The sequence below is a fragment of the Carcharhinus amblyrhynchos genome, chromosome 5 (genome assembly GCF_965287045.1).
Source record: "Carcharhinus amblyrhynchos chromosome 5, sCarAmb.v2.hapA, whole genome shotgun sequence".
Lineage (NCBI taxonomy): Eukaryota > Metazoa > Chordata > Chondrichthyes > Carcharhiniformes > Carcharhinidae > Carcharhinus > Carcharhinus amblyrhynchos.
The window spans coordinates 72,215,621-72,240,310 of NC_137328.1; the positions used below are offsets into that span (position 1 = coordinate 72,215,621).

Genomic DNA, 24,690 nt, shown 5'->3' on the forward strand with positions numbered 1-24,690 from the left:
GCTAGTCACCGAGCTGTTGCGGCGCCCATCTACCGGTCCAGGATCAAGCACACACACCGACATGAAGTACTAGGCCACTCCTGGACTTCCAAGAGCAGCCCACGCACGACCAGGTTCATTCCCTGTACCAGCTGTAGAAATTTATGGAGGCCTTCCTGCTCACTTTGCCCCATGCTTGATGCAGAGTGGTGCCCCTCAAACTACATAATCACTTTTTTCATTCCAACAGAAAGAGAAACCTATGGTCCCTGTTACAGATAGATGGGAAACCTGAAGTACTTTATTTTCTCAGTGTCTGTCCGTAAACTGAGGTGTTTTCATTTTTGAAACAAGCTGTGGCTGTTTCCCCAAACCTTCAGCTTGTGAGGTTAATTTTTAAAGTGACTTGCAGAAAATTCTCCTTTGAATTAAACAGAGGTATAATTTATTCACACATTCAAACCCAGACAATGGTTGCAACTGCATACACATGCACAAACACACAGTAAGAAGACAGAAATAGGAGCTTTTAGATCACTGAATAACTTTAAAAAACCCACAGATATGGATATCAATTAATGCAATTGTTGCCATTGAGAACACTGGAGTTCAGAGAAGGTTTCATCATGGAGAATGTATAGTTCAGGCAGATTCAGTTAGCTGAAGCATGAATCACAGAATTCCTTTAAAGTTGAATGCAACACAGCAACATGAGATTGATATACAGAGATTTGGTCTGTTCAGAAGGTGATATCAGGCCTCCCAGAGAAAGAGGCTTTGAGGAAGCTTAGAATTGATGTAGGCTGTCAGTTAGCCTGGAGTCCTGCTGTGGTGTTTGCAGGATCAACTTAATATAAGGTAGGTCCGTTCAAAAGTCTGATAGCAGCAGGAAACAAATTGTTCTTAAGTCGGTTGACTGAGACTTCTGTATCTTTTTCCTGATGGAAGAAGGTGGAAGAGAGTATGTCCAAGGTGTGTGGGGTCCTTGATTATGCTGGCTGATTTTCTGAGACAGCGGGAAGTGTAGATAGAGTCAATGGATGGGAGGCTGGTTTGCGCGATGGCCTGGGCTTCATTCACAACCCTTTGTAAAAGTTAGTGAGAGTCGTAGCTGACATGTCAAATTCCATTCACCTCCTACCAAAATAGATGCATTGGTGGGCTTTCTTAACTATAGCATCAGAGTGAAGGGACCAGGATAGCTTGTTGGTGATCTGCACACCTAGGAACTTGAAGCTTTCTAAAGACCAGAAGCTTAGGTAATGTGACTTTGCATATTCTTGTTCTTAGGCAGTCCTTTGTAGTTGAGGATGACTCGCTTCCACAATAAAAATGAACTCTCTGTGACTGAGGAGTCCAATGCATGGTTTATAGTCTCTGGCACAGGTGGGCAGAGAACAGCTTGAATAAGGTGCTCTGTCAGAGAGTTTGTGCCTCCTTCTGCACTGTGTAGATTCTATGGTCCAGTTAAAAAAGGGAGAGGCAGGTGGAGCCAAAGAGAATGTCAAGGATAGATAAAAGGACGGGGAGATTAAATGACCAAGCTGTCATGGAATGCAAGGTAAAGAGAATGGCAATGATAGCAATAAAGACACAAAATATCGGTCCTCAGTAGATGTCAAGAGCAGAATAAAGTTCAGCATTGTTTGAGAGCAAAAACATTCAAACAAGATACATTATAGCATCTGATGAAATTTGAATGAAATTAACAAATCTGGAATTGAAAGATTGTCTCAGTTTTGGGAACCACAAAACCATCATCAATTGTTGTAAAAATCCTTTAGGGAATGAAATCTGTTGTTCTCACCCAGTGCGGTTTGCATGTGATTCCAGACCCTGTTTTTCTCCTTTTAAACGTTCATTAGTTTTATTCAGAATAAAATTAAAGGCAGTGAATCCCATCAGTAAGCTATATCTTATTGGTTTATTAATATTTGAAATGAAGTAATATACCAGCCTCATCAAGAAAATTTCTATCTCCAGCCCAAGCTTTCAATCCATGGCAGAAACTCTCAACAGTAGATACGTTAACCCAGTAGTACAACTGCTCGAGCTGTCTATATTGACGAAGAGATGCATGCAAGAATTGCCAAAGCAAGTGTAGGCTCTGGTAGACTTCAAACATCAGTCTGAGAATGAAGAGGAGTAATCCTGCTGACCAAATGGAAACTTCACAGAACAATTGTCATGCCCATTCTGCTCTATATATGTAAGATATGGACCGTGCACCAGCATCATATTAGAAGTTCAACCACTTCACTTGAGTTGCCTTTGGAAGCTTCTGGAGATCAGGTGGCAAGAAAAAATACCTGACACTGAAGTGCTCACTTGAGCTGGCATGCCAAGCATCTACGCCATATTGAGACAGTTACCACTGAGTTGATCTGGTCATTCAACCAGAATGTTTGACCATCACATAGCAAATTGAATCTTCAATTAAGACCTTGAGTCTGGGATGCAATCTCACGGTAGTCAAAGGAAGCACAATAAGGACATGCTGAAGGCTTCACGAAATATCACCTTCAATTCTTGTAAAAAGTTCAGCCAGGGTCACTACATCTGGTATAACCAAATAAAAGAAGAATAGGGCCTTCATCGAAAGCAAGCGATATCAGAGAGAGAGAAAATGCAAGGAAAGGAAATCCTAAGTCAACTACAAAATCAATTATTTGCCATATCCCATCTTATTTTCAGTCTAATCTTCCAGGTGCAGATTAGCCTTAGCAGTCAAATATGTATTCACCTGAATCCTACTAAATACTCAAGAGACAGACATGTTCATTTTCTTCGCAAATGACGAACAAATGATTACTTAAACAGGATGTCCTGATGATAAATGTGTGTACTTGGATTCCTTCTTCAAAATCTTCAATGACAAGCTGAACTGGAATCCAATTTCACCTTTCACAAAATTCTAAAATTTACCTTGTAGTATGTGATGTCATTAAACATATCCAAGATTTTATCAAAGGTTTTAACATCCTCTTTCTTCATAGACAATGCACGTGAAGAAAAGTACATTTCATTGTGGAGCACACTGTACTGCAAATCAAGTGGGTACTTAAGCTTCTGAAATAAATCAACACAGATATTAGTTCATTACATTTCAGTGAGATAATAACGTATTTCTTTCACAAACAAGTACAACTTACCCCATTCTGAATGTTATCATTTAATTTCCTTATCTAAAGCTCTGCATAGTTAGTTGTTGACCACAAACAAAGTTAGCCCATATCCCAGATTATAGATTACATCTCCCATATCCTTGTTGTTGATAGCTAGTCTATTATTTTGTTTTTTCTTGATGAACCATGGGTATTTTCCCCTGATTTGGGCCAGAGCATTGCGAATCTAACCACAAATTCCAGTCCTGAACAGATATATTCTAGATCTAGTTTTTGCTTAGTTAATCAACTTTTGCTGTGAATTTGTTTTACTTCCATACCATCCTGTTGAAAATCAATCTTATATTGCTGTACCTTTCTGTTATAAAGAAAAAATGTCATTTTTTTCATAACTATTTTGAGCCAGTATCATAATCCAGGTCAGAAACTCCAAAGTATGTTCTGAAGTCCGCGTGGATCATAAGTTTGTCACTTCAAATTTGGCTAGGGTAAGCAGGAGATGTTTCACTTCAGGTATGATTCAAATGACTCAATAAGGGAGCTTTCATTAAACAAAGTTTATATAAGAACACTGTTAACACATAGAATTAAAATTAGCAATAATTTTTACCAATTTCAAACAAGGAAAATATCAATCATGGTATTGTTTAAACCTTAACAATTAAATGCAATGTTCTAACCAAACAAACTTCCTTATAAAACATTCACCTGCCACAGGTTTAACACAGAAAACAAGGATGTTCACGTGAGGCTCTTGAATTCTGCAGCTTTCTTGACACACACAGACAAGCTTGAAGTAAGAACAGCTTCCCAAAACATCAGGGAGAAAGAAAGACAGAACATTGCATCAAACACCTTCAAATTAAACAACAGCCAGCAGAATTTCCAATACCAGGGAGCAAAAGAGACGCAGAAATATTGCTTTTCATTCTGGAGTCCAACGGCTTCTCAAAACACAAATCTACATACATTGTAAAGAAGTTGCAACCTTTCGTGGTTACTGAGATTGTTGTAAAAAAAATTAAATGCTACTTCATTATGAGTCCATTATAATTGGTGAGGTTTTCTTTTCATTTCTCCTCAATTAAAATTTGAGTTTCTAGGAAGTACGTGTTCCAAAATTACAATTTCATTAACAAGTGTGACGGTTCTGTGCCTTTAAGAAATGCATGTTTTAATCATGTTCTCCGTAATTTGTAAGCATGCCTTTTGTTTTTGTTATTGGCATGGAACTGCCTGATTAGATATCCTTTATTTGCTGTTTAAATGGGGTTTTGTTTATTTTTAATCTGCGCCTAAAACGATGTCCTGTAGTTTACAAGTTTACATCCCTTTTGAGTTGTTAGGGGGAAGAATGATTGACAGGTCAGGTGACAGGAGTTCTTTTACTTTCAGTCTGGTTCCGTTTCAGAGACTGTCCTTGTTTTGCAAGCTGCAAACAAGCTTTGTCACTCTCTCTCCCTAGTGTTTTGAGAATAATTTGGCTAAAAATGGTCAAAAACCTAAAAAGCTGTGTAAATAACTATGTGTTTTCCCCAGAGGTAGTCAAACTGTGAACCTGGGTGTTACTGGTTAATTAAGAATCATCATTTCCCATACAGTATCTCATCATCTCTATCCGACCTACCAATTAACCCTCCATTGCAAACATTTTCTCCACTAAATGACCTCCAGTCTTTTTTGAATACTGGAATAATATTCATTATCCTTAAATTCTCAGCCACAATTCCTGCATTTTTGGATCTCCTATTCAATGCCAGATGTAGCTCAGTGACTCTGGCTCTGAGTCATAAGGTAATGGATTCTAAAACCCCACTCCGACCTTTGTGGTGCTAGCCAATTCTTCAGTGCAGTCCCAAGTAAGAGCTGTGCTGTCAAAGGTTAAACTGAGGTCTCGTTTGGCTTCATAGGAAACCTAGACGATTCCATAGCACTCTATCAAGGAAGAACAAGAGCACTTTCACTCATATCCTGGCCAATATTGATTCCATAATCAACATCACTGAAACAATGAGATCATTTATTTATTTTTCTCCAACACATGTCTCAACTACCAAAAATACTAAATTTCCTTTTGCTCTTTGTGGAATCTTGTGGAATACAATTTGGCTGCTACATTTGCCAACAATTCAGTAAGCTCTTTTTAAAAGTAAGTTATTGACTGTTAGACATCTTAGGATATCCTGAGGCCTTGAAAGGTGCTTATAATTGCAAGTTTGCTCTTTCTGTTGGAAAAAATGACTTGGAATTTAGTTATTCAATGCCATTGTAATATTGTGTTAATTCCCCCAAATTATCAATAGCACAAGCAACTGCTTCAAGCAACTTTTCTCATGGTCTAGTCGCAAAACATTTACCAATATTATTGTTTTGGAATTGATAGATTTTCTTACCAATTCTTGTGAAGTGCCTAAAGAGGCAACATTAAGGTGTTCAAAATATGATGCAAACCCTTCATTAAGCCAGAGATCATTCCACCATTTCATTGTAGCCAAGTTTCCAAACCACTACAAAAAGAAACAGAAAAACAAAACTCATTGTAAATTCAATATTCCAGAAGTTTCTAATCCACAAAGATCCCGACTTTGCTTCATCTTTTTGATGAGCTGTGGGAATTCAGGCTTTAGAGAAGTTTTCCATTACTGGGGCAATTAATATCACCTGAAACCTATTTTTATAGTGTAAGCTCAAAGGTCATGATGCCATGCCGACACTGATCTTTCACTACCAGAAGGATAGTGTTCCTTTATCTAAACAAAAATCAGATGATATCAAATTATTTCCCTCCAGGAAGTAAAGAATTGACTGAAGCATTAACTAGCACTAGAGCTTGCATGCATTGATGCATGCTAAAAGTGTACATGTTTGGTGATGTAACAATTGTTATTTATTCACTTTTGGCATGTGGTGTCAGTGGAGGTGCCAGCATTCATTGCCCATCTAATTGAGCTGGTTGGGTCCTAAAGGATATAACTGCTAGATTGGATCTGCAGTAGGTGGTGAAGGAACCAACAAGAGAAAATAACATACTTGACCTCATCCTTACCAACATGCTGGCTGCAGATGTATCTGTCCATGACAGTATTGGTAAAAGTGACCACCGCACTGTCCTTGTGGAGACGAAGTCCCGCCATCACATTGAGAATAACCTCCATTGTGTTGTGTGGCACTATCACCATGCTAAATGGGACAGACTTCGAACCAATCTGGCAACTCAGGACTGGGCATCCATGAGGCATTGTGGGCCATCAATAGCAGAGGAATTGTACTCCAACACAATCTGCAACCTCATGACCCAGCATATCCCCCACTCAACCACTACCATCAAACCAGGGGATCAACCCTGGTTCAGCAGCGAGTGCAGGTGGGCATGCTAGGAGCAGCACCAAGCATGCCTAATATGAGGTGTCAGCCTGGTGAAGCTACCAAACAGCAAAAACAGCAAGTGATAGACAGAGCTAAGTGATTCCACAACCAACAGAGAATGGTGGTGGACAATTAAACAACTCACTGGAGGAGGAGGCTCCACAAATATCTTCATCCTCAATGATGGAGGAGCCCAGCACATCAGTGCAAAAGATAAGGCTGAAGTATTCAGAGCAATCTTCAGCCAGAAATGCCGAGAGGATGTTACAACACTGGCATCTACCCAACAATGTGGAAAATTGCTCAGGAATATTATGTATACAAAAAGCAGGACAAATCCAACCCAGCCAATTACCATCCAATCAGTCTACTCTTGATCATCAGTGAAGTGATGGAAGGGGTCATCAACAGTGCTATCAAGCAGCACCTGCTCAGCAATAACATGGTTAAAACATGGAAAAAAGAGCTGAATTCCAGCGGTAAGGTGGAAGTGATAGCCCTTGACATCAAGGATGCATTCGATGGACTGTTGCATCAAGTAGCCTGAGCGAAACTGGAATCAATGGATATCAGGGGATAAACTCTCCACAGCTTGGAGTCATACCTGGCACATAAGAAGATGTTTATGGTTGTGAGGGGTCAGTCATCTCAGCTCCACAACATTTCTGCAGGAGTCCGTCAAGGCAGTGTCCTAGGCCCAACAATCTTCAGCTGCTTCATCAATGACCTTTCCTCCATCATAAGGTCAGAAATGGGGATGCTCGCTGACGATTGCACAATGTTCAGCACCATTCACAACTCCTCAGATACTGAAGCAGTCCATGTTCAAATGCAACAAGATCTGGACAATATCCAGGCTTGGGCTGACAAGTTGTGGAACGGATGCTAACCAAGCAAGAGGCTTTGCCCTGGATGCTGCCAAGCTGTCAGTGTTATTGGAGTTTCACTCATCCAGGCAAGCAGACAGTATTCTATCACACATCTGACTTGTGCCTTGTAAATTGTGGGAAGGCTTTGGGAAATCAGGAGTTGAATTACTCATCATGAGATTCCCTAGTTTTGACCTGCTTTTGTAACCATAATATTTATATATCTAATCCAGTTCAGTTTCTCATTAATGGTAACCCCAAGATATTGATGATGGAACATGTCACTGATAATAATGCCATTGAACAAGGGAAAATAGTTAGGTTTCATCATTTTGGAGATGGTCGTTGTTTGACATTTCTGTGGCACGAATGTTACTTGCCACTTGTCAATCCAAGTCTGAATATTGTCCAGGTTTTATTGCATTTGGACATGGACTGTTTCAGTATCCAAGGAGTCACAAATGGTGCTGAACATTGTGCCATTGTCAACGAAGGTCCAAATTTCTGACTTTATGTTGGAGTAAAAGTAATTGATGAAGCAGCTGAGGATGGTTGGGCCTAGAACACCACCCTGAAGAACTCTTGTAATGACATCCTAGAGCAGAGATGGCTGACCTCCAACAGAGACAAACCATCTTCCTTTGTGCCAAGTATTACTGCAAAGAGCTGGGAACGTCCCCATGATACTCATTGCCTCCAGCTTTATTTAGGCTTCTTGATGTTACACTCATTCACGTGTTGCCTTGATGTCAAAGGCAGCCACTCTCACCTCACCTCTGGAGTTCAGTTCTTTTGGCCATATTTGAACAAAGGCTGTAACGAGGTCAGGAGCTGGGTTGCCTTGCCAGAACACAAACTGATAGGTTACCGCTAAGTAAGTGCCATTTGACAGCACTGTTGATGACCCCGTCCATCACTTTACTGATGGATCGAGAGAAGCCTGATGGGGTGGTAATTGTTCTGGTTTGATTTATTTGTTTTTTGTGTACAGGACACGTCTGGGAAATTTTCTACATGGTCGAGCAGATACCTGTGTTGTTGCTGTACTGGAGCAGCTTGGCTAGAAATGTGGCAAGTTCTGGAGCACAGGCCCTCAATAGTGTTGCCAAAATATTGTCAGGACCCATAGCCTTTGCAGCATCCAATGTCTTCAACTTTGTCTTGATATCATGTGTAGTAAACCAAATTGGCTAAAGACTGGTACCAGTCATGCTGGGAACCTCTGGAGGAGGCCGAGACAGATCATCCACTCTGCACTTCTGGCTAAAGATTGTTGCAAATGCTTCAGCCTCATCTTTTCTCTGAAGTGCTGTGCTCCTCTAACACTGAGGATGAGGATATTTGTGGAGCCTCCTCTTCCAATGGGTTGCTCAATTGTTCACCACCATTCATGTCTGAATATAGCATCACTGCAGATCTGATCCTTTGGAATCGCTTAGCTGTGCCTATCACTTGCTGTTTGGCATTTGTTGTAGCTTCACCACATTGACACCTCATTTATAGATATGCTTGGTGTTGTTCCGAGCATGCCCTCCTGCACTTTTCACTGAATTAGGGTTGATCCTGTGGTTTGGTGATAATGGGTGATATGATTGGCCATGAGGTTTACAGATTGAGGTTGAGTACAATTCTGCTGCTGCTGATGGTCCACAGTATCTTGTGAGTGCCAAGTCTTGAGTTACCAGATCTGTTGAAATCTATCCCATTTAGCATGGTGGTACTTCCACACATGATGAAGGGTATTGTGAAGATGGGATCTTGTCTGCACAGGGACTGTGTGATGGTCACTCCTATCCATACATTCTTGGACAGGTAGAGTGGTGATCTATCTTCTTCAGTCTATTATCACCCAGGAGGGCATCATGCTCTCAGCATTTACCCTGTTCAGAAACTTCAGAATGTTATATGTTTTAATAAGATCACGTCTCATTCTCATAAGCTCCAATGAGCATAGGCTCAACCTATATCTTCCCTCATCAAACAACCAGCTCACTGCAGGAATCTGTCAAGTGAATATCTTCTGAACTACCTTCAGTGCAACAGTATAACGATAGTGGGCCAGAATTTTCCCAAGTGTCAGATTCTGACTGAAAGCTAAAGGGGCAATCTTACTGTTGTGCCCTATCAACCAATGGGCAAGATGAGCCAGTAAGATCGCATGAGAGTGGAGAAATTAGGTTCATGCCTGATTTCTCACCTCTCGCGATCTTACTGGTACTAGATATCAGGCGCAATCAGCCTCGTGCCTATTTCTGGCACAAGGCTGAATAATTCATTTAAATTAAATTTGCACGTGTTTGGAATTGAATTAATGAGCCTGAACGGTATCATAAAATCATAGAATTCCAAATGCAGAAGGAGGCCATTTGGCCCATTTGAGTCTGCACCGACCACAATCCTACCCAGGCCCTATACCCATCATGCCATATATTTACCCTAGCTAAACCCCCTGACACTAAGGGGCAATTTAGCCTGGCCAATCCACCTTACCCCGCACATCTTTGGACTGTGGGTGGAATCTGGAGCCTCCGGAGGAAACCCATGCAGACACGAGGAGAACATGCAAACTCCACAAAGACAATAACCCAAGCTGGGAATTGAACCCGGGCTGCTGGAGCTGTGAGGCAGCAGTGCTAACCACTGTGCCACCTTGCTACCCAAATCTGGCTCACTTGTCTCTATGGCCTCACTGAGGGAGGTTCTCTGTAGCGAGAATCCCAGCTAGCCACCAGCAACATGGACCAGAGACCATTGAGGCCTCCCCCGGGATGTTGGGGCAAGGGAGAGGTGCTCCTGGCATTGCCAACCTGACACCCTGGCAAGGGCATCCCTGGGGGTCGGGCTGATCGTTGGTGGGGGAGACCCACTGCTACTCTGCACATGGGATTGTGGGGGAGGAAGAGTGACAATCAGGGCTGGCCATGGTGGCTGGAGTGGAGGGGGAGGGGTTGGGAAGGGTGCAGATGGCTGATGATGAGGGGGGTGATTGGAAGGCCAATTGAGACCGGCCGGGAGGCCGATCACGGAAGGGGACCATCCGTCCGGGTGGGTGGCCTGCACGGTAGCAATGTTTAAGCTGTGGAGAATGGCTGACAGCAGCAGAGGCTGAGTGACAGGTCTCTGTTGCTAGAGCCGTGCACATGTGCAATGACACCCTCTGCTACTCAGCCAGCGTTTGGAAACCTTGGTCCCTCCCCCTACAGGCGAGAAACTATTTCTGGTGTCTTTTTCATGCAGTGAGTGCATAACAGATACGAAATCACCTAAAAACAGATCTGAAACTCCCCCGTTTTCATACCCATTCTGGACTTAGAATTCCTTTGGTAAGATCATACCCCTCCCCGCTTCAAATATATCCAAAGCATGTGAGCTTCCTTAATGCCACTGCCTCAAACAAGTTCCTCTTAACACCAGCTTTCTCCAGCACCCACTTTCTTATCCACTCAGCTGTCCATGAAACAAGTAAGAGTTGTCTGAGTCATTTCATTTGAAATGCTCTATCACTCTTCTGATGGTCCCGAACCATCTCCTCATTAAAAACCACTCACTGCGCCAATACACTTCTGCCTGACAGGCTATGATTCTAATTTACCAGGACAGACCCTCCTATAATTCACTAATTATCCAGCTTAGTATTTTTTTTATTCTAGATTGCTCTTTGTCCTTCTCCATAACTAATCTAGACCTTTACAGAATTATGACCACAATTCCTGAGATGTCCCCAACATAGTGGTCAAGCATTGTCTGCTAGACCACCTCATTCCCCAGGGCTAAAGCTAGCAATGCCTTTTTCCTTGTTGAACAGGAAACATATTGATCAAAAGGATTCTTATAAATGTCCTCCCTTTTCTACCCTTTCAATATAGGGGTAGTTAATGCTGATTTGGAAAACAGTAACCAATCATGATGACCATGCCAGGGCCTCAGAAGACAGTGTAGCCCTTCAGTGCTCAGGGATATGGCAGGGCAGTGATACCCTGAAGACCCAATGCCAGTGAAAAGTATGGGCTTTTCATGAATCCATTATTAGAGATTTTATAGCAGTGCACTTGGTAAAAAGTGGTAGAATCAGATAGTCAGCATGGATTTATGAAAGGGAAATCATGCTTGACAAATTTACTGGAATTCTTCAAGGTTGTAACTAGTAGGCATGATGAGGGGGAGCCAGAGAATGGGGTTTTATTGGCCTTTCAGAAGGCTTTCGACAAAGTCTCACAAAAGGGATTAGCATGTAAAAGTAGAGTGCTTGGGACTGAGGGGAGTGTATTGAGATGAGATGGATAGAAAACTGGTTAGCAGACAGCAAAGAAAGAGTAGGAATAAATTGGTCTTTTCCCAAATGACATACAGTTTCTAGTGGGGTACTGCAGGGATCAGTGCCGGGACCCCAGATATTCACTATATGTAATTATGATTTAGATGAGGAAACTAAGTGTAATATCTCCATTTTTACAGATGGTCCAAAGTTGGGTGAGAGGATGAGTTGTGAGGAACATACAGAGATGCTTCAGTTTGATTTAGACAAGTTGAGTGAGTGGGCAAATGAATGACAGATGCGGTACAATGCAGATAAATGTGAAGTTATCCACTTAAGTACAAAAAACAAGGAGATAGAATTACTATCCAAATGACTATAAACTAAGAGAGATGAAATGTGCATCAAGATCTGGTACACCAGATGCTGAAGGTAACATGCAGATGCAGCAAGTGGTAAAGAAAACAAATGGTATATTGGTCTTCATAACAGGAGGATTTGAGTACAGGAGCAAAGATTTCTGGCTGCATTTATGCAGGGCCTTAGCAAGGCCCTGGAATATAGTGCGCAGTTTTAGTCTCCTTATTTGAGGGAGTACAGAGAAGGTGTACCAGACTGATTCCTTGGATGACGGGACTGAAATACGAAAAGTGATTGAGTCTGTAAGGACTATATTCATGGAGTTTAGAAGAATGAAGTATCCAGAACCAGGGGTCATAGTCTAAGGATTTGGGGTAAACCTTTTAGGACTGAAATGAGGAGAAATTTCTTCATGAAGCGTAATATGCCTGTGGAATTTGCTACCGCAGAAAGCAGTTGAGGCCAAAGCAGTTTCTGGTCAATGGTAACCCCCAGGATGTTGATTGGGGATCCAGTGATGGTAATGCCATTGAATGCAAAAGGGTAATAGTTAGATCCTCTCTTGTTGTAAATGGTCATTGCCTGGCACTTGAATGTTACTTGCCACTTGTGACTTGTCAGTCCAAGCTTGAATATTGTCCAGGCTGCATTTGGATATGGACTGCTTCAGTATCTCTGATCATGAATAGTGCTAACATTGTACAGTCATCAGCAACCATTCCCACTTCTGACCTTATGATGGAAGAAAGATCATTGATAAAGCACCTGAAGATAGTTGGACCTAGGATACCACCCTAAGGAACTCCTGCAATGATATCTTGGATCCAAAGCAGATTCTTGGGAATGCCATCATCTGAGAATCTCCTTCAAGATACTTACTATCCTACTTGGAAATATATCACCTTTCCTTCACTGTTACTGGTCAAAATCCTGGAATTTCCTCCCTAACAGCACTGTGGGTATACCTACACTTCAGCCATTGAAGAAGGCAGTTCACCATGACCTTCTCAAGGGAAACTAAAGATATGGAATAAATGCTGGCCTAGCCAGAGACACCCATATCCTGTAAATGAATAAAAAATATCACATTATACTCCATTTACATGATCTTTGCCCACTCTCTTAACTTACTTATATCATTTTGTAGCCTCCTTATATTCTCTTCACAATTTACTTTCTTACCTATCTTTGTGTCATTAGCAAATATGACAACAACTCCACATCTACTCAATTAATAATTTATATAAATTGTAAATAGTTGAGATTCCAGCATTGATCCCTGTGGCACATCATTCATTATATTATGCCAACCGGAAAGAGGGCCTTTTATGCCTTCTCTCTGCTTCCTGTTAGCTAGCCAATCATCGATCCATGCATTCTCTTCCCATTTCCTCCACAGAATGTTCTGTTCCCTCTCCCTTACTTGGGTGACAACATACCCACTGGACTCCCCTGATTACAGAATCCACAATTACCACTGAATTCCTAATTCTGTTTACCACCCTGTACAGTCCTTTGCCTCACTGTGTCATTCATAGCATTGCACTCCTCAGTGCTGTCACCGGTATTCAGTGTTGATCAATGGTTTGAGAATCCCACATTCCTGGATGATTCTAACATAACCTACCATTCCTAGTGACCACTCATTTGCTATTTTACTGGGCTGTTGAGTTATCAATTCCTGAAATCTATGACAAAAGAAATATTTAGCCACCCATACACTCTGCATTGAATCAAGCCATCCTTCAGGCTCTGAAATCCTCAGTGTGAATTTGCCTTGACTGCACATCCTGTGAACCTGGGCATATGAAGTGTCCTGATAGTCCTGTGTGGTGTGGAGATGCTGGCGTTGGACTGGGGTAAGCACAATAAGAAGTCTCATAACACCAGATTAAAGTCCAACAGGTTTATTTGGTTGCACAAGCCACAAGCTTTCGGAGTGCTGCTCTTTCATCAGCTGAGTGGGAGTTCTGTTCACAAACAGGGCATATAAAGACACAAACTCAATTTACAAACTAATGGTTGGAATGTGAGTCTTTATAGGTAATCAAGTCTTAAAGGTACAGACAATGTGAGTGGAGCGTTTAGCACAGGTTAAAGAGATGTGTATTGTCTCCAGTCAGGACAGTTAGTGAGATTTTGCAAGCCCAGGCAAGTCGTGGGGGTTATGGACAGTGTGACATGAACCCAAGATCCTGGTTGAGGCCGTCCTCATGCATGTGGAGCTTGGCTATCAGTTTCTGCTTAGCCATTCTGGGTTGTCGTGTGTCATGAAGGCCGTCTTGGAGAACGCTTACCCGAAGATCAGAGGCTGAATGCCCGTGACTGCTGAAGTGTTCCCCAACAGGAAGAGAACACTTTTGCCTGACACTCCACTCGACAATCACCGGGCAGGACTGTTCTCTCCCTGTTGGGGAACACTTCAGCAGTCACGGGCATTCAGCCTCTGATCTTCAGGTAAGTGTTCTCCAAGGTGGCCTTCACAACATTCGACAACCCAGAAATGCTGAGCAGAAACTGATAGCCAAGTTCTGCACACATGAGGACGGCCTCAACCGGGATCTTGGGTTCATGTCACACTATCTGTAACCCCCACGACTTGCCTGGGGCTTGCAAAATCTCACTACCTGTCCTGGCTGGAGACAATACACATCTCTTTAACTTGTGCTTAATCTTCTCTCCACCCACATTGTCTGTACCTTTAAGCAAGATTACCTGTAAAGACTCGTATTCCAACCATTATTTTGTAAATTGAGTTTGTGTCTTTATATGCCCTGTTTGTGAACAGAACTCCCACTCACCTGATGTAGGAGCAACACTCCGAAAGCTAGTGGCTTGTGCTACCAAATAAACCTGTCGGACTTTAACCAAGTATTGTGAGACTTCTTACAGTCCTGTGTGACACAGGAATTCCAGGCTATTGTCTTGTTTCCCCCCAACTTTTTAAGTAGTAGTGTGATTAATTATATAATTGGACAGTAAGTGGTCTCACAACACCAGGTTAAAGTTCAACATGTGTATTTGGTAGCATGGCGAGTCAAGGAGGCTGACTCCTGTTTGACTCGCTGTGCTATCAAATAAACCTGTTGGACTTTAACCTAGTGTTGTGAGACTACTTGCTGTGCCCACCACATTCCAACACCAGCATCTCCTCATCATTATGTAATTGTTGCTACCTAAGGCTAAGCTATTATTTTCTACTTGCTCTTAAATCCAAACCATTCATAAAATAAGTTATTTACTCAAGTATTTGAACTCAGCACTCTTCATATGTGGGACACTCAATATGGTTCCTTACCAAAACATGCAATCATGGTCAAGAAACCCATCTTGATGCCTATAACCTCAGCAGTTGCCAAATGAACATTGTCCATTTATTATGGATACCTGGTGTCAATCAACAGGCCACTACTTTCCTCCCACTTCACCTCTACCAACCAAATAAAGCTTCATGGCAACCCATTATTAGAGACTGGTGAATGTCCCACAGGAACACTAGAAAAGTCAGAAACCAGTTTAGTGTCAACGCGATGCAGCACACGCAAATAATAACATTCCTCAACACAAGCTTTTAGCATCACAGTTACTTCATTATTCCAGGGCTCTGTAGAAGAATGTCATGCCAACTTCTACCTGTGAGACAGTATGTTCAATCCCATATTCAGTCAATGTAATCACATAACTCAAACAACAATTTTAAAACGGTCACCATCACAAAATTTAGAATGTAACTGTGTGCCCCGCACATTTCACTGCACTATTCCTAATTCCCGACAGAAATTAATACTAATTTGTAAAAACATTGTGCAAACATGCCTGATGTGCCAGCTCATGTGCAATTATTGTAGAAATGCTTAATCTATCATAATTGAATTTCATCTTCGGATGAATTAACAGTGCATCCTTTTTGAACATCAGCAGACCCCAGTTTTCCATTGCCTCTGCTTCATAGTAAGGCAATGCTATTATATCTAAAAGGATAAGAACACAATGAGTCAGTGGTATTGCAAAGTCATGTAATAAGTTATTGTATAATAACCCAGCATGGTTGATGTCATGTCCATGTTACAGGTAGAAAATTGATATCAAAGGATCTATTGTAACAGGAAGCATGTAGTCCAAATTTCTCCGATTTGGTAAAGGCGCATAAAGTAAATTTCAGCGCCCCGGTCTGAAAGAAACAGATATTAGGCCCTTTGCAAATGCAAATAAGGAGCCAAAAATATGTTCGGGGTCCATTTTGCAAGCTTGGTCTATCGTGAACATGGCAAGTGCAAATGCACTGCATTCAGGGAAGCCTGGTCTATATCCAGCCGATCTAGTGCAGGCCATTACGAGGAAGTGAATTTTCTAACAAAAAACTGATTTAAAGTAGAACCAGAAGGAGCAAGAGTGCTCTTCTCAACCCAACTATAATGCTGAAGACATTCTAGCTCCCACTTGGCCCCGCTCTTAATCACTCATCTCCAATTTTGGGTGTGCCTCAGGTCTAACCAATCCAGTATGTGGACCATTTCCTGTGCCTACTTCACAACAGAAAACTAATTCCTAGGTCAATCCCTTCAAAGTAGTAGCAGAATCAATGAGTATTGAAGGTTAAGGGATGTTCTAATTGAGATGGTTAAAATTAGAGCAGAGAGAACTATTTCCCTCAATTGGCAATAAAAATTGGGAGACATGTAAAATAGGTAGCTAACAACCATTTTGCAGATTGCCCAGGCGTCTTCCCTGAAGGACATTAGTGACCCAGTTAGGCTTTTAGGACTATCTGGTAGTTTTCATTGTCATTCTCCAGTATTAGCCCACAAATGGCTAGATTTATTGAATTCAGTTTCCCAATTTATTGCCATATGATTTGAATTCAAGGGCACAAATTTAAACCACTGAAGTGAATAGATGAAAACGATGGTCAGGCTCTACCTGCAGCCATTTTGACCTCATCAATAATGGTTAGCGGTATGGCCGGCATGGTAGCAGTGGTTAGCACTGCTGCCTCACAGTGCCAGGAACCCAGGTTTGATTTCCAACTTGGGTCACTGTCTTTGTGGAGTTTGCATATTCTCCCCATGTCTGCATGGGTTTCCCGCAGGTGCTCCAGTTTCCTCCCACATTCTGGTTAGGTACATTGACCTGAATAGGTGCCAGACTGTAGTGACTAGGGGAATTTCACAGGGGAACTTCATTGCAGTGTTGATGTAAGCCTTACTTGTGACTAATAAATAAACTTTAACTTCATTGCTGAAAAATGAGGCCTGCTGAAATAACCTGGGACTTCGGATTTCACAGCAAATCGTGCACATCCCATAGCCATCTTATAAAAGTGCCTCCAGAAATTCTGCTCTCACTCATAACCTTCAGACTAAAGGCTACAGCTTCGAGTAGGAGTCAGGTTTGACTAATTTGGATAAGATGCAGTGATAAAATGGTTCAGACATTACTCTTTACACAAGATCCTGGAATACTGAAATAATTGTGATTGCAAAATGCACTTTCTTTTATTTAGCATATTTTTGCACACAGTATTTTTCCCTTTTGGGAATAGTGAAGAAGCGATGGAAGCATTCCCAATAATGGAAACAGACAGACAAATATAAACAGAATTAATCAAGGCACTTTACTTTATGCTGCACTTGGCCTTAGTCATAATCATTGAAGAAGAGTTTGAGTAACGTAAAAAATATTACAAGTGACTTACCTAATTTGGGGATGGGATAACTCAGATTAAAATACTCTTCAAAGTATGCGAGTATTGGACCTGTTATACTTAATGCATAGTCAGCTTCACCTTTTGATATGCTTGCTTTATCTGCCCAAATACGAATCTGAAAAAGCCATTACATTTGAAGTAAAGCATTTATAAATAATTAAAATGTTGGTTTCATAATAAAACTTAGGACCATCTCCTTTCTGCAATTTATGTAATTCTTTGTCCTTGCTGGTTGATTTATCTCTGTTAATTTTCACATTTCCTTCAACATGTGAAGGGAGTACACTTCAAAATTATTTCATTGGTTGGAAATTGTTTGGATGAACTGAAGTTGTGACAGGCACAATATTGCACAGAATTGCCCAGTATATATAGCACAGAAACAAGTCAATGGAAGGTTGGCATTTATTGCAAGGGGAATGGAATATAAAATTACAAATGTTTTACTGCAGCTGTTGTACACTAGTATCACAACAACTGCATAAAATATCCATAATTTTATATTCCATTCCCCTTGCAATAAATGATAACCTTCCATTGACTTTTTTAGGAATTTTTTAAAAAGTAATGTTCTATGCAGCTGTAAGCAGTGTTAGTATAAAAGGAACATCGAGCTCTCTGTCCCTGGTTTTGGAAGTTCTGCTGGTTAGCTGAAGGCAAGGCTTCTTGCCTTCCTGGAGTAGAGAATCTGCTGTTGGTGACTCAAGCTGAATCTCTCCCTGGTATTCTGGGAAGCTCTTCTGATTTCAAGCTTGTCTGTATGCGCCTCAAGAGAACTGCAGCATTCATCCAAAGGAGTCAGTTCCAATATCACGTGAGCATTAGCGCTTGCTGTGTTAAACCAGTGGGAAAGGTTTTTTGTGTCTGTGGGAAGTTTTGTTTGGTTGGAACATTTTAGATATATTTGTTAAGGGTTATATATTATCATGGTTGTTTTGTTTTTGTTTGTAATTGGTAACACTTATTACTAATTTTCTTTCCCTACATGTTAACCATATTATTAAATAAAGTTTGATAAAAGCTTCCTAGTAGGTCAGTTGAATCATACATGAGATAAAACATATCATGCTTAAACTTAAAGCACATGGGATTGCAGGCATTGTCTTGAGATGGATAGAAAGCTGGTTAGCAGATAGGAAGCAAAGAGTTGTCATAAAGAAACACAAAGGTTATTAACTTTGGAAGCAAAAACATGATGGCAAATTACTACCTGAATGGCTGTGAATTGGGAGAGGGGAGTCCTTGTGCACCAGTCACTAAAGGTAAGCATGCAGGCGCAACAGGCGATAAAGAAGGCATGTTGGCCTTCATTGCAAGAGATTTTGTGTATAGGAGCAGGGATGTGTTGTTGCAATTTACAGGGCCTTAGTGAGGTCACACCTAGAGTATTGTGTGCAGTTTTGGTCTCTTTTTCTGAAGAAGGAGCTCTTGCTCTCAAGGGAGCACAGCTAAAGTTTACCAGGCTGATTCTGGGGATGACAGGACTGATGTATGAGGAGAGACTGACTAGGTTAGGATTGTTTTCACTGGAGTTCAGAGGAATGAGGGGTATCTCATGGAGATGTATAAAATTCTAACAGGACTAGACAAGGAGGACATTCGTAATGATGGGGGTTTTCAGAACTGGGGTCACAGTCTGAGGTTTCAAAGTAGACCATTTAGGACGGAGATGAGGAGACATTTCTTCACCCAAAGAGTGGTGAGCCTGTGAAATTCATTACCACAGGAAGTAGTTGATGGCAAACATTGAATGCATTCAAGAGGCAGCTGGATATAGCACTTGGGGCAAATGGGATGGGGAAAAAACAGGATTAGGATTAGGCTACTGAGTTGGATGATCAGCCATGATCGTAATGAATGGTAGAGCAGGCTCAAAGGGCCAAATGGCCTCCTTCTGCTTGTATCTTCTATGTTTTTATAAATGGGTCTTTTTCTGATTGGCAGTCATTGACTAGTAGGGTTCTGCAGGGATCTGTGCTGGGACCCCAACTGTTTACATTTATATATTAATGATTTGGAAGAGGGAACTGAATGTATTATCTCCAAATTTGCAGATGACACAAAGTTGGGTGGAAGGGTGAGCTGTAGATGCAGAGATGCTTCAGTGTGATTTGGACAGACTAAGTATGTGGGCATCTGCATGGCAGATGCAGTATAATGTGGATAAATGTGAGGTTGTCCACTTTGATAGCAATAATAGGAAGACGGATTATTACTGGATATTCGATGAGACCTTGGGGTCCTTGTGCACTAGTCGCTGAAAGTAAGTGTGCAGCTGCAACAAGAGTAAAGAAGGCAAATGGTATGTTGGCCTTCATAGCAATATAGCCTTCACAGCAAGGATTTGTGCATTGAGATAGGGATGTTTTGCTGCAATTGTGTAGGGTATTGGTGAGGCCACACCTGAGGTATTGTGTGCTGTTTTGGTGTCCTTATCTGAGGAGGGATGTTCTTGCTATAGAGGGAGTACAGCGAAGGTTTAGCAGGCTGATTCCTGGGATGGTAGGTCTGTCATATGAGGAGAGACTAAGTCAGTTAGGATTATATTCATTGGAATTTAGAAGAATGAGAAGGGATCTCATAGAAACTTGTAAAATTCTAATAGGGTCAGACAGGGTAGATTCAGAAAGAACATTCCCAGGAGTCCAGAACTAGAGGTCATAGTTTAAGGATAAGGGGTAAGTCTTTTAGAACTGAGGTAAGGAGAATTTTCTTCACCCAAAGGGTGGTGAATGTGTGGAATTCACTATCACAGAATGTAGTTGAGGCCAAAATGTCTGATTTCAAGAAGAAATTAGATACAGCTCTTGGGGTTAAAGGCATTAAGAGAAGAGGAAAGGAGGGATCTGGATATTGAATTTGATGATCAGCTATAATCAAAATGAATGGCGGAGCAGGCTCCATGGGCTGAAAGGCCTACTCCTGCTCTTAGTTTCTATGTTTCTATGTTATCCTAGCCAAGTTCAAATGCAAAACTTATGATCCAGGCAGGCTTCACGAAACACTTCGGAGTTTCTGACCTGAATTATAACACTGTGCTGGGCATTGGTAAGACCACATCTGGTTTGCTATGGTCAGTTTGCTTTTCTGAAAAGGGAAATAATTGTGTAGGACGTAGTTCCGAGAAAATTCAATTGATTCTTTCCTGGGATTAAGGGCTTATCCTATGAACAAAGGTTGAACAGGTTAGGTCAATATCCATTGAAGTTTAGAAGAATGTGAGGTGATCTTATTGAAGCATCTAAGATTCTGCAAGGACTTGTTAGGATGGATACCTGGAGGATGCTTCCACTTGTGATGTGGAATTTTTCACTGGCAGGATTTTCCACTCTCACTGGACTTCTGAATGGCTCACTGTGTTTTCCAGTCCCATCCTCTCCGTGACGGAGCCATAAGATCCAGCCCCAGAACTGAGTTCACAGTTTAAGAATATGAGACCTCCCTTTAAAACTGAGATTAGGAAAATGTATTTCTCCCAAGAGGTCATTACTAAGTGGAATTCTCTTCACCAGTGAATGGTAGAGGCTGGGTCATTAATTTTATTCAAGACTGAGTTAGACAGATTTTTGATCTCTAAGGGAGTCAAGGGTTCTGGAGGGAGATGTGAAATTGAAGCTGAGACCACAGTCAGAGCAGCCATGATCTTATTCAATGACAGAGCAGGATCAAAAGACTGAATGACCCATTCCTACTCCATGGTCCTATGTTCCTAAGTCTTTAAAGGAGAGGAGTTTTAAATGCCTTGAACCATAAAACTCCTTTTGGCAGCTTATTTGTACAATTCCAGTGAGCTGGACAGTTCCAATAGGTTTAAGATTTTTTATACACATTCATGTCTACTATTAACAATCCCAAAGGGCACTTAACATCCCCCAAAGGTGTCCAAGGACAATATCCAAAAGACTACCTTACCTCTCCCAAAGATCACCTGACTTCCCCCAAAGGTTTCCCAGGACTATATCCAAAAGAGTACCCTGCTTCTCTAATGAGTTCTAACAGCTTTAAATTTTCCCCTAGCTAGTCAAAAGTGCCCACACCATCGGCAAAAATCAGATCAGCCTGAGGGAGCTCTCCTTTAATATGCATGGTTCCCTCCACAAACCGCATTCATTACAGCCTGCCCAATTCCACACAAATTTCACTAAGTAATCCAAGAGCCAGGGAAATAGTCTCAGGCTCCATGGTCAGACTGAGAGGATTAGCAGAGCATTATGAGTTCGGTCCAGTTTTAGGAGAAATATTAAAGGATAGATTGGTCTGTGGGATACCAGTCTGATTATATAAAATAAGTTACTAGCTGAGACAAAAATTTCTTAAAGCTGTGGAGCTGACTCAAGCAACTCAAATGTGCAGAACAGCGTGTCAGTGAATTGCAAGGCGTGCCAAACAAAGTAGAATACTTGTAGTAGGAAATGGCTGTTGTGAAGGCCAACCCAAGTATGGGTACTGAAGAATACAATGAAAAGGATACAGCATCCAGGGCAGGAGTTTATTTTTGGTGTGGAGAGAACACTCCCAAGAAGACTCCCCCATTCCCCTGTGAATATGGTGGGAGCTATGTTCGGGGACTGGATTTCCAGATTTGGGTCTCCGCTATCACCTTCATAACAATGGAGAGTCTCTCTATCTTTAAGAAAATTCAGGCCTTAACTTTAAAGACCTCTATCAAGTCATCTGTAAGGCTTCTCTTTTCTAAAGAAATCATCCTCTTTCCCAAAAAGCTGTAATCTCTCAGCTCTGGTCCCATCCTCATGAATCCTTTTTGCACTTTTCCTATTCCTTTTTAATGAACGGAAGACTTGCATTTGCAGTGCACCTTTTATGACCTCAGGATGCCTCAAATTGCTTACCAGCCAAAGAAATATTTCTGAAGTGTAGCCACTGTTGCAATGTAGGGAACATGGCAGATAATTTGTGCACAGCAAGGTCCCGCAAACAGTATGATGAGAAAGAAATGATCTGTATTTTTACTGTTGATTGAGGGACTGAGGGAAGCCCAGGCTCTCTTCTTCAAAATAGTGTAATGGGATCTTTTATGTCCACCTGAGAAGGCTTGGTTTAATTTTGCATCAGAAAGACAGTTACCTCCAGAAACGTAACATTCCCTTAATACTGCACTGCAGTTTCCTTTTAGATTCTTGTGCTTAAGTCCGTGGAGTATCATCTTTATTACGGACAGCAAACTGTGCACAATTCTCAGTGTGGCTTGACCATATTCCTATGCAATGTAGCTTCATTAATTTTGAAGTCTACGTCTCTAGAAAAAATACCAGTACTGCTATCCCTTTTATTGGCTTTTCTGACCTCTGATGCTGCCTTTAACTTGCTTACCTGTATATAAGTTGGTACAGTTACCCCTCTAACTCATATAGTTGTTTACTTTCTAAGGTATGGACAATATTTCTATTTTTTCTACCAAAGTGCATGATCTTTGATTTATCTATGTGAAAGTTGACTTGCACTTGACTGCCCAGTATGCATGATTCCTGATATTAGATTCCATTTTTCCTTCATTTAGCTATACATTACAGTTTAATACCATTAGCTGTGGTAGTGTGGCCCCTTTAAGGGGTCTTTCCCTGAGAGTCACGTGGCTGGGTCAGACCCTATGGGATGTATTCCACTCAGCTTGTGGCCCACAGACTTACAGTTTAATCATAAGTTTAACATCACCTGATGCTCCAGACACCCAATCTTTTGATCAGATAGTTGAGGTGTTTAAGAATCATTTCATACCCCAATCCTCAATCATTATGTTGAGGTACAAATTTCACTAGGAGAGCCAGGGAAATAGTCTCAGGCTTCACAGTCAGATTGAAAGAATTAGCAGAGCATTGTGAATTTGGTCTAGTTTTAGGAGAAATATTGAGGGATTGATTGGTCTGAGGGATAGCAGTCTGATTATATAAAATAAGTTATTGCTGAGACAAAAATTTCTCAAAGCTGTGGAGCTGGCTGAGGCAATTCAATGTGCAGAACAGCATGTGAGCAAATTGCAAGGCGTGCCAAACAAAGTAGAATACTTGTAGTAGGAAATGGTTGTTGTGAAGGCCAACCCGAGTAGGGGTACTGAAGAATATAATAAAAAGGATACAGCATCCAGGGCAGGAGCTTGTTTTTGGTGTTGGGGAGAACACTCCTAAGAAGTCTGCTAGTGTTTCAGATGCAACAAACGGGGTCACTTAAAAGCACGGTGCAGAGTAAAGCTATCAGAACAGAATGTGCAAAAAAAACCCCACAATGGTTAGTTTAACCCTTTTGAAGGAACTGGCTGAGGAGCCCAAGAATGATGGAGGTGGGGAGAAAACCAGAAAGAGAATTTCACAAAAATCAAACAGACCCTGCAATCGTCAGCATTACTGGTGCAGTGTGATCCAACCAAGCCCTAGGTCGTGACTTGCGATGCATCATCGTATGGAGTGGGAACAGTTTTGTTCCACATAATGCCTGATGGAGTAGAGAAGCCAGTTGCCCTTGCCACAAAGACTTTGTCAGATGCAGAAATAAAATATTCCCAAATCGATAAGGAATGTTTGGCTTCACACATGCAGTCAAAAAGTATCATCAGTATATTTATGGTCGGTATTTTACAATAGTTTCGGACCACAAGCAATTGCTGGGCTTATTCAGAGAAGATAAGCCAGTGGCCAATAGCTTTGGCAAGAATGTAGAGGTGGGCTCTCTTATTGACTGCATACAATTATACTTTTCAGCATCACCTAGGGACATACATATCTAATGCGGATATACTCAGCAGTTATCTCTGGCACAAACAGTGGCATCACTGTACTATCTGCAAGAGATTGTGCTGGCGCTGCGCATGATAGGGCCCTTGTCAGTCTTGGCAAAATACATAAGGATATGGACAGAAAGAGAATTAGTATTATTGAAGAGACCCAGTATTATTGAAGGACAGCACGGTGACACAGTGGTTAGCACTGCTGTCTCACAGCGCAAGGAACCCGAGTTTGATTCTTGGCTTCGGTCACTGTCTGTGTAGAGTTTGCACGTTCTCCCTGTGTCTGTGTG

General features: G+C 41.5%; 1 protein-coding gene across 1 annotated transcript in view; it reads right to left on the bottom strand.

Annotated features, from left to right (window-relative positions):
* LOC145343101 (aminopeptidase Q-like) overlaps nt 1-24,690 on the bottom strand; it is a 132,602-nt gene that overhangs the window by 60,252 nt on the left and 47,660 nt on the right. The window contains exons 4-7 of the mRNA XM_080188983.1: nt 17,650-17,776; nt 15,771-15,925; nt 5,498-5,611; nt 2,905-3,048 (exon numbers count right to left, since the gene is read on the bottom strand). Of these exons, the coding sequence (XP_080045109.1) occupies nt 2,905-3,048; nt 5,498-5,611; nt 15,771-15,925; nt 17,650-17,776 (540 nt within the window). The remainder of the gene's footprint in view (nt 1-2,904; nt 3,049-5,497; nt 5,612-15,770; nt 15,926-17,649; nt 17,777-24,690) is intronic.